Below are 11,085 nucleotides of genomic sequence, written 5' to 3'. Positions count from 1 at the left end.
GCCTGAGAAACATTGACCGTATGGAATATCAATTACAGCAGTTTTCTGTGCAAAATTCGTGCGTTCAGGTCTACTGCATTCAATTGATTGTGCTGTTCGCTTTCTATTGGTCACTCAAATATGGCCTTTCCTCGAGCCTCCAGCAAAACAGTCATTTATAAACTAAACCACGAATGAGCACCTTTCGCTCACGTGTTCGACTGGGGCTCGACCATCTTCGGTTAGCTTCTAGCCGGTTCCAAACTCGCCCATAAAGCTCCTACTAAACAAACAACCGTTTCCGAATAGCGCGATGATCGCAGTGCTGCCGCAACGATCAGTCGGCTTTTGTCTCTTCCAGCGATTGGTCGAACGGATCGCTCGCTCTTTTCTCTGGTTTCGTAAGGCCAGCTTATTTCGAGTTGGAAGAAAGTCGTCACGGCCTTCCCATAACTGTTACGAGTTCCGAAACTTTTCTCCAGTGAAGTGTTTCATTCTCTTTTTCTTCCGTGTATTTACCGTCAAAACCGAGGCCAATCGTACGAAAACAAACCGTTGAGTGAGTTTCGGTTACTTGGAGATCCAACCGGTTAAATAGTGCCTTAAGTTAGAGAAGGAAATAAAAAGAAAGTGGCCAACACACTACCGATGTTCCTCTGGTGGGCCTAAGTGAGTTTAGTTTTCGGATGCTGATTCAACGGTTTGGGCTATAAAAGTGGTGAATTAAATGTTTATCGTGGAGCAGTGAGAGTTGAAAATTCTTTTATTCACCACGGTTGGGTGTAGTGCATCGTGTTAACCTAGATATCTGGAAGTGGAAGCACAACAACGGAGCAATGGCTCTCCAGATGACTGATATGCTTTACGAGAACCCGATGGATCACTTTCTGACGCTCTTCATCGATTTCTTCATTTTCTTCTTCAAATCGATCTACTACACTCTGGAAACGTGTCTGTTGACCTGCATTCCCTACCGATTCCGTAAAGTGAAGGTAGGTGCAAAAGAGTTACTTCTAAGAAAATAGTGTATAATACGGGATACCAAAGTTGAATGAGGAATCAAATCGGGTTCGTTACTTTCTGTTAGGATAAGGCATTCAACTCATTTGGTATTTATTTTTTTTAGTCTGATTCCAATTTCTCTGTGTTTTCATATTTAATTCGAATGCTCAAAAAATGGCACATAATAAGTACATTTACGTTCAATGATGGTTACTTATGCGATGAACTGCATGTTTCCAATATTATAGTTTATTGAATTTAACCCCAAGGAGTGGAAGTAATAAACTAGAACGCTAAACAATTTAATAGAAGAACTACGACTTTCCAGATTCTTCTGTGGGTGCCGCAGAGTTGATTTGGTTGAGCACGAGGTTAGCAATTCGCTGAAATTTTTTTTGAAAATGATTGCAGAATCCGAGACGAAGATAATGGTTCGATTTCTCTTGAAACCCGTTGAGGCTAAATATTCCGCAAAATAATGCTGTCACTCGACTAATGAGACGACTTATAATACAATCGCACCACTTGTTATCAATTGTTTAATACCAAAGAATTATATTTGCAAATGAATCATTCCCATTTATTCATCAAATATACGGTTGCATGAAGAAAATCATATGAAATCTAGTCATTGCTTATTAAACTCTGGGTAGCCGGCTGCCAAGAATGAATAATATGTTTCCTGAACAATTTCTAAACAAATAACTTGTAATTGCAAACATTTTCGGACATTGCTTTCACATATATTTCGTTCCTCAAAACTAACTGTACGTTTATTACATGAATAATGTTTATTTTCGGTTTTTCCTATATTTTACCTTTCTGTTCATCAGCCACCAACGTAAAACAGGTTGAAAACAGACTGACGAATCAAAATAGCAAAAATTAAAGTGTTCGTCACTGAGAAATGAAAATTAAAAAAAAAAAAATGCCTTCTCTGGATGTGACGAATCACAGCTCAAAGAGCAACTCAATTGGGTATTGAACTTTCGTACATATATATCTCATCACGACCGAAGCGTGACTTAATTTTGTCAGTCAGTCAGTCTACCAGTGCTAGAGATTTTCTTATTGTCTTCTTCGATGCTTTTGGGTCCATCAGAGCCACCATCCACCTAAAAAGCTCGGCCGGTGTAAAACATTGACAGTGACGTTTGTTGATTGTACTCTACTCAGTATTGAAAAAAAAAATTTCCTGGATAGCAGAAACGACCTCTTTCAGCCTCTCTACTGAGTGTCACGTAGGCCATTTTCTCTTCCGGCATTCTTACCAGAAGTTCTACCCACTGTAGTCTGCCGTGTTTTATAAGCCTTCCAATATCAGCATGTTTGTATACTTGGTAAAGCTAGCAAATCATTCGTGATTTGTCATCGATATGTAGCAAGGTGAACATCTGGTCCATCGTTGATCGTCTTTAATTTTAGCTCCCCATACCTAGATTCAACCATGTATGGATAACCAAAAACCCGGATACATAGTTGCGTCAATACGGTACAGTTACATTTTCGTCAACGCGTTGCAGTATCGTAATCTCATTCACACAAATCACACGAATAATACTCAGCATACTGAATAGTAGCCATGTGATAGTTGAGTTTGCAATGTCCAATAAGAGCTCTGACCAGAATACTGCAATCTGGGCGAAAGTTTGCAAAGCGCGCCAGTAGCTGGCATGTTTTGATGAAGCCCAAAAACAAATCTTTTGCTTTATTCAACTAGTTGACAGGGATAAAGCTGGTTCAAGACCAACGAAATCATTCGTTTCATTTCCAGTAACACCAGAATGTTTAAGTCGATTTGAGTTCGACATGCAATCACATGATTCGACCGTGAATCATTCGAACTGAGTTCCTTTGAAGCTGCCTGACTGTCAGAACAAAAATAAATTCGTTTACCGTAGATTTTCTGCTGAAGTACCGATTATACCCCGCCCAGAATCGCGTAGATTTCTGCTCAGTACAGTATCTACTAAGAACTCAGTACAGTATCTACCAAGTGAACGATACTGCTCTAGTCTCATTTCATGACAGTAGACACTAGAACCAGCACGAATATCCAACACGGAACCGTCCGTATAACAAACTATGTGTTCATGAATTTGTCGTTCTAAATAACCAGACAACCATTCCTCACGAAGAGGATAGCTCACATTAAATGTTTTGAAAGGAAAACTGCATGTGTGAGTTAGGTCACTAGGAGCGTAAGTAACCTAAGTAACCATCTGAGCGAGTGTAGCTAGTAACATAGTCTATAGCAGGGGTTCTCAAACTATTTTGGGTCATGGACCCCTTTACTAAAACTAACTTAGGCCTCAGACCCCCATCAACAAATTCCTTTGAAAATTCAATTTCTTGCTTTTTTATTATTGATGTAAAATACTTACCAATTTCTGCGGATAGTCAAATAAACACAACTTTTTTAGCGTAAATATTTCAAATAATACCTTATATCGAACAATAGGGGGTCGATTTCTAAACCTCGTCGACCCCCATAGTCAGTTTTCGTTTACGTGGACCCGCGCAAAAAGGATATCGACCCCAAGGGGTCTATATCGACCACTTTGGGAATCCCTGGTCTATAGGGTTACTGTTCCAAATCTCAAGACGGTATGCACAAGATGCTTCTTGTTTTAGGAACACTTGTGGTTGTCGTGATATTCCAAAAGCTCGACCATAAGATGTCCAGGACGAAAATTTTATAGAAGGGAAAAATATTTCTCTTGGGCGTTAAGGGAAGCGACCGCCTTTGGGAATGAATTTGACAATTATTTCTTGCCAAGCTCTTGGAATATATCAAAGGGCTCAAAGATTAAAAGGAAAAACTTCTTCGTTCTCAGGAGACTTGTACGGAGCAAAAATCTACACTGCCCATTTGACGGATTCATTCGTCATTACTCTTCGAGCAAGTGCCCATACATCCTGGAAAGTGCGTGTTAAAAAGATAGTGAAATCACCTTTATTAGACAAGTACTCACTACCTGAAGTTATTAAGAAACCGACATTAAAGTCCTTAGATTTCGGAAGTAACTTATTTAATCTGCTAGCCTCGTTGAGACTAGAGACATTTGTGCAAAGGCTTTTTCAACCACTTCGCTCAGATGATCGAAGAGCATTTTTGTAAACCCTTCGAGCCGACACGAATGCCCCCGAATGACCCATCTCTACATCGGTGGTTCCAAGTTCTTCTGCATACTCTCCTTAGTCTACACAGAAAAAAATAATGAAATTCACATGACATGTAAATCAATACTTTGAAATAGACCTTATTTGAATGAAACAATTGATTGGAAATCACCATCGATGTAAAAGTATATTGAAATGTTCTGATTCTCCAATGAATATCATAGCATATTTTTCAATTTACGCTTATTTGAAGTTGAATTTGTCCCGGGTTGGCGGTTCAATGCATAGGACGCTGGTCTTACAAGCCAGTTGTCGTATGTTCGAGCCCCGACCTGGAAGGATTCTTAGTGTCAGTAGGATCCATAGTACTAGCCATGCAATGATTCTGTACACTAAGGCTTTGCACTATTTCGCGGTTAATTTTAACTTTTGGTTAAAATCTGACACTTGAGTGGTTTTTTGTGTCGAGTAGTTAAATTTAACTAAAACTGCGGCTTATTTAGAAGTTTGACGGATGGAAGGTTATTTGGATTTATTTTGCACTGGAAATAATTTTGACTAAAGAATTGATATTAGAATTTTTTGCAAGATTTTTTTCAGTGTCGAAAAGTAACCATCGATCTGTCAAAAATAACCATGCTTTCGAGCAGGGTTATTTTCGACAACATCAAAATAACCACTCGAGTGTCAGATTTCAACCAAAAGTTGAAATTAACCACGAAATGGTTCACAGCCTAAGAATCGGCTGCGAAGTCTGTTGAAACAGAAAGGCCAAATTCCACAAAAGGAATGTAATGCCAAGATTTGCTTTGCTTGAAGTTGAATTTACAGTTTATTGAAAAATAAAGACCTGAGAAGTAACTTTATATTCAATTCCCTACTCCAAATATGTGCATGAAAATATGTGTAAACATTTTTATCTGTGTAGCAAGTTCAACATTTCACCAAGGAGTTTCTCTAGTAGCTCGCACAATCCGAAGTGAACAAGCCTCTTCATATTCTGCAACTATGAGTGAGTTTGTCTTGTCGGCAACATTTTCCAAATCAGGTCCCGTAAAATCTAGTCACCAAGCTCTTTTCATAGAGGTCTTAGCTTGTATATTTGGGATTGCGATATGTGACAATATCGAATTTGACGTTTGAATGATAAAAAAGATATTCCTATGATCATAAGGAGTGTATCGATAAGTAGTTAGCAACATTCCAACAGTTATTACTCTGAAATGGCTTAATTTTTTGCAGCGTGTTTTGCGGTGACATGTTTGTTTACATGTCAATAACAGCTGCGCAATCGATTGATTTCGGTATGGTTTATCGTTTCAATGATGAGTCGCGACTTCCGGTGAAACCCTCAACGAGTGAACACGTCGTATCGTGTTAGTGCGGTGAAAATTCGAGTATTTCGCGAGAAAGAAAGGATTTTCATCCGTACTTCGGTGACTCCACGTTGTCACATAGCGAGGGTTTCACTTGTAGTCCAGTGAAAAGAAAGTCCATTGGACTATAAACGAAAACTAACTGGCAATATAGCTAAATCGCTGTGCCATCAATCGGCGTCATCTCAAGTGAGTTGACGCCACCAGAAGAAGAAGAAGAAGAATGATGAGTCGAATTGATCCGAAAACGCGAAAGAAAATTCTGCACACTTGGTGCTCAGAAAGTGGTGTCACGTATAACGAAATTGCAAACCGGGTAAAAGTGCACCACACCAGAGTCAAAAATACTATCGAGAAGTTCGGTAAGACCCTTTCCATGAAGGATTTGCCCCGATCCGGTAGGGAAACGGGTCCCAGCCAGCCCGACCGGGACTTAAAAGTGGTTGAGTACATCAGGAAAAACCCATCGGCGTCGACGCGGGATTTGGCCAAGCAGTTCAACACCAGCATCGGGATGATTCAACGGATCAAAGTTCGGAACCTCCTGAAAATGTACAAGAAACAGAAGGTGCCGAAAAAGTCCCTGGTACAGCAAGTTCAGGCCAAAACAAGAGCGCGAAAACTGTATAACCGGATTCTACAGAATAAAGACGGATGCATCCTGATCGATGACGAAACCTACGCCAAGGAAGACTCTCGAGCGCTGCCCGGATCGCAATATTATACGAAATCGGTGTACCAGGACCTGGACGACGCTGACACCACGGTGACGATGAAAAAGTTTGGGCAGAAGGTGTTGGTCTGGCAAGCAATTTGTACCTGTGGTTTGCGGTCATCGATTTTCTTCACGCCAAGGTGTACGAGGAAGAATGTTTGAAGAAGAGAATGCTGCCACTGTACAGAAAGCATAAGGCTCCTTCTCTCTTCTGGCCGGATTTGGCTTCAGCCCACTACGCCAACTCCGTTCTACAGTGGTTGTCAAAAAATAATGTACAATTCGTGAAAAAGGACATCAACCCACCGAGCTGCCCGGATCTTCGGCCAATTGAAAGGTATTGGGCAATTGTCAAGCGGCACTTTCGGAAGGAAGGTACAGTGTCCCAAAACATGCAGGAGTTCAAAAAAAAACTTTACAGCTGCCACCAGAAAAGTCACAAAAGTAACTGTGCAGAATTTAATGAAGAATGTCAAGTCCAAAGTGCGAGCGTTTCACAGAAACTAGGATTTTTTTCAATATAATCAGTGAAATGCATAAAAATGTAATTTTTCTACAATATATCGTAAAGTGATGTCAAAATATGTTTTTTTCGTTTATTTAATAATCAATGTTGCTAACTACTTTTCGATACACTCCTTATAACGAAGGTTCGAGCCAAATTACGAACTCATGCGCAATTCTATCAGAGCAGAGAGTTACGTCCAAAAACCTCCTCTCTTGGAAAAGTATGATAGGAAAACTTGCTGCATTGACTATGTGCAGGTTTGTGCTGCTCTCAAATCCCACCATATCAGAGCCTCTCGAATTTATATCTGTGCTACCCTAAATGATATGATGAGCATTGATGTCACGGCCGATATCAGACATACTTTAAGAGCAGTATTAAGCATGATCGAGGCATTTCACGTGGATTAATCATATCATTCCTATAGAAGGCAACGAAGACTATGTTTAACAACTTTACAAAGTATAAGTATATTCATTTCTTGGACCAAAGCTACATAGATGAAAATATTTTGTGAATTTACATCAATTTTCATGCACATATTTAGAGCAGGTAATTGAATGGAAAGTTTCTTTACAGCTCTTCATTTTTCAGTATACTTTGAAAGCAAAACGAAGCGTTTTTTTTTTAATATACACTCTTATGCATTGAAAAATCAATGCATTCCAATTTTATTTTACATCGATCATGGTTAAGGCTCGGATCCGTACTGTACTTTACAGTATTGTACTGTATTTTGGACCCAAATACTGCGTACTGTTTTTCACTCTAAAATGTACTGTATTTTTCTTTGTACTGTATTTTGCCTTTCAAAAGTACTGTGTTTTTTTTTGCAAACAGAAAAAAATAAATACATAATTTTATTTCTTTGACGTTTCGAAATTTGGTATACCGAAAATAGTTTATGTTCTGTGGTAATAAAATAAAAATAATACCTGATATCAAGTGATATGCGGATGTTACTTGATAATTGAGAATATCCAATGCGATTTGATGTCAACGCATATCACAATCACATAGCGAATATAAATACATGCAAACAGCCAGGGATTAATCTGTGAATCTGGCATCTTTGCACACAGCGAACGGTGAACTCGATCGTTCCACGACAGAAGGGCTTACCTGCAAATGAGAGCCTCTCTTTGTTGACCTTTTTTTTTTAATTATTGCTGCGCTTTCATAGAAATTTTCTCAGTTTCTAATAATATTCGAAAGATTAAGGATTTTACTTGAGACTTATGCGAAGTGTTAATAATCGCCAAATAAACAAAGAGAATCTGTCATTTATAGCTCGGCCCTTTTTTGTGAGACGATAGTACAGAACGAATGGAAATGTCAAAAAATTTGTCGCTCTCCTTTTCGTCATGAAAATATCACAAAATGGAGAAATGGCAACGTTTCAATTGTGAATCGCTGGATGGAAATATCCAAACATCTCAAACGTGCAGATTGCGGGTACCAAGACATTGCTATAATAGTTGAGTATATTTTATTCTTACCAGGAACATCAGCTTCAGTGGAACGCACATTTTCTGCAGTCAACAAAACTAACACAGATAAGACGTGCTTGGAAGTGGATACACTGGAAGCGATACTGATTATGAAGTGCAACTTAAAGTACGAATGCGTTGAATTCTACAATTACCTCAAAACAGAATATGGACTGCTTCGTCAAATTTCATCAAAAGAAAAATACGAGACGGCAACTGCAGAAAGATCGAAATCGAAGGCGATTGAAACGATACAAATGTATACAATTGATGATTATTTCATGATTCGTATATTCAGTTATTTAGGATTTGACTGAAATATTTGTTTTATTTTCACTGATAAATGAAAAAAAAACATCGAGATGATAAATAAGTATCATCTGATAATAGTTTTCTTCTGTTTTACTCATCATTTTTATATAGAATGTGTACTGTAAAACGTACTGTTTTTTAAAGCCGATGTACTGTATTTTTTTGTTTTTTTTTCTGTAAAATGTACTGTATTTCAAGAAAAAAATATCCGAGCGTAAATCATGTTTATAAATCAGATTTTCGATTCAAATGATGTCTATTTAATAGTACCATTGATTAACGTATCGTGTAAATTTCAGTATTTTTTCTGTGTATAAAGCTGTAGCTTTACCAGAAGTCTGAATAGATTCATAGTTGCTGTACGTTTATGCAGGAGATTGATATGTGCTACTCTAACCATTATCGATTAAAGTAATGTACACTCCATCCCCAGAAACTAGTACAAACCAAATGTATTGGTTTATAATCGCCAATGGATGAATTTTTTAAAAAAATGTTTTAATCATATAAATCCCACGAGTTACGATAATGCAATCGTCCCCTGTGCCAGAACTTCGCTTAGCACAGTAAACGAAAAGCCCATGATATTCCGTTCACGACTGCATTATTTAAGCTCCTGCAGCCATTCAGTCATCGGTTTGGAAATACACATGTCCCGGGTTGGCGGTTCAATGCATAGGGCGCTGATCTTAAAAACCAGTTGTCGTATGTTCGAGCGCAGATCTGGAAGGATTCGTAGTGTCAGTAGAATCGTTGCACCAGCCATACATTGGTTCGGTACACTCTGAATCGGCTGCGAAGTCTGTTGAAACAGAAGGTCAAATTCCACTACAGGAATGTAATACCAAGGATTTTTTTTTTTGGAAATACGCATTGGCTTGGGAGCTCCTATTTTTATGGTCTCTTACGACATGGAACAGGAAACCAGTGGATCAATTCTTGGTTGAAAATAATTCCGCCGGATGCCACGCGGCTTACCCGTTTGGTGAACTTATACCACCGGGACAGCTAGACCGTAGCGTTATGCTTAGCCAATTGGGAACCACTACCGACACTACACAGCCATCTAGGCTACTCAGAAAGGGAAGCTGACATTGATGGTCAACTTCCATGGGTGGTAGAGCAGCCATTTCTAACGCGCGCTTATTCTAATGCATTCGGAATTTTGGGATGCAGAGAGTCAAAGACGCATGAATTTAGTCATTTAACATACAGTTCAATAGCGTCTTTCAGGATTTCGAATTAGCGAATATTGATTGGAATAGCATAACCTCATTGATTGAATCGAATCATACTGAAAAAATGATACAATGCCACAAAACGTTTTGTGCAAATATTTCTAGCGAATTGACATTACATTGAGTGTTCGACTCATAGCAATGTTCCACTTGAATCGCCTGTACACGAACTGTACTAGAGTAACACAATTATGTAAATTACGCAGTCTCGCAATGTCCCTTCTCGGATGAAAACAAATCGTGGTCAATTCGCAGTCCACGAATTTCAGTAGTTTAGAAACTTATACTTTACCAATCGAAGGATTGTTTACAAACCCAATTACTATAGAGTTGAAAAAAATCAAACATCTGTATATCAATAGTTGTTGTTAATTGATCTGCATCGTGATTTGAGATGTGAATTTTGACGTGCAGGTGAAATGACTCTGAACCTAAAAAGGTAAAGCTACTACGGAATTCTGACGGAAAAATATGTTTCATAGGTTATGAAGATTTAATAAACTAGCATTATGTTGAACAACTTTATTCATTGAATTAAACAACTTGGCTACAAAAACATATGATAATAAAATGAGCATAAAACTGAATGAGCTCCGGCGTTGTTCCATTTAACAAGATCGGCTCATTGAACATGTATAATAATATTGCATCACTTTATTGTCTTGTACAGACGTCTTGTAAATACTTTATATAGTGTTTAAGGGCGTGCTAAAAACCTGCCGTACTATTGAGTCTCTGAACAAGGGCTAACTGTTGCAAACGGGTAACAGCATTAGCTTTACGATGAGCCACCGCACAAACCTATAAGTTTGGCGGTGTGCTTTGCAATAGTGTAAATGAAGTCAAGCTAATTGGATATGATTATTCAACTGAACCGAAAAAAACTAATTAAAAGTCAAACACGACGCAAAACTCATTCACAATTCGCTTCTTTTTTTTTTCTACGAATAAGTTGACATTTTTGAATAAGGTTGCATAATGACTGGTACCATTTCAACGCTACTGGAAAGAGGCACACCTTCGTTGTTGCACGACCAGATCAGCAACACTGTGAACAATAATCTCTGCCTCTACCTTCATCCATCTCCTTTTCGCATTTCTTTTCACCCAACCGGCGAGACAACAACAACAGCAATCACCAATTGTAAGAAAGCGACTAGCAATAAACCGGCGAATAAGCAGTTCGATGATGTTGTTGCAACTGCATTGTGACCATAACCACCGCACGGAGTGTCATCTGTTTAATTTAGGTGGTCAAAAGTACAGAATTAAAATAAAACCAACTGGGCCGTCTTATAATAACTAACCGAACATTGTCCGTTAGAACTCAGGAATAAATTAT

The 11,085-nt window shown here is 38.6% G+C and overlaps 1 protein-coding gene across 1 annotated transcript in view; it reads left to right on the top strand.

Annotated features, from left to right (window-relative positions):
• The first annotated feature begins 321 nt into the window (after positions 1-321).
• Positions 322-11,085, top strand: part of LOC131430146 (estradiol 17-beta-dehydrogenase 11) — a 92,928-nt gene continuing 82,164 nt past the window's right edge. The window contains exon 1 of the mRNA XM_058594867.1: positions 322-971. Within this exon, the coding sequence (XP_058450850.1) occupies positions 816-971 (156 nt within the window). The 5' untranslated portion in view covers positions 322-815. The remainder of the gene's footprint in view (positions 972-11,085) is intronic.

This window comes from Malaya genurostris, chromosome 2 (assembly GCF_030247185.1).
Source record: "Malaya genurostris strain Urasoe2022 chromosome 2, Malgen_1.1, whole genome shotgun sequence".
Taxonomy (NCBI): domain Eukaryota; kingdom Metazoa; phylum Arthropoda; class Insecta; order Diptera; family Culicidae; genus Malaya; species Malaya genurostris.
The sequence above is the reverse complement of the archived record's forward strand: the minus strand, read 5'-3'. Positions and strand labels throughout refer to the sequence as shown.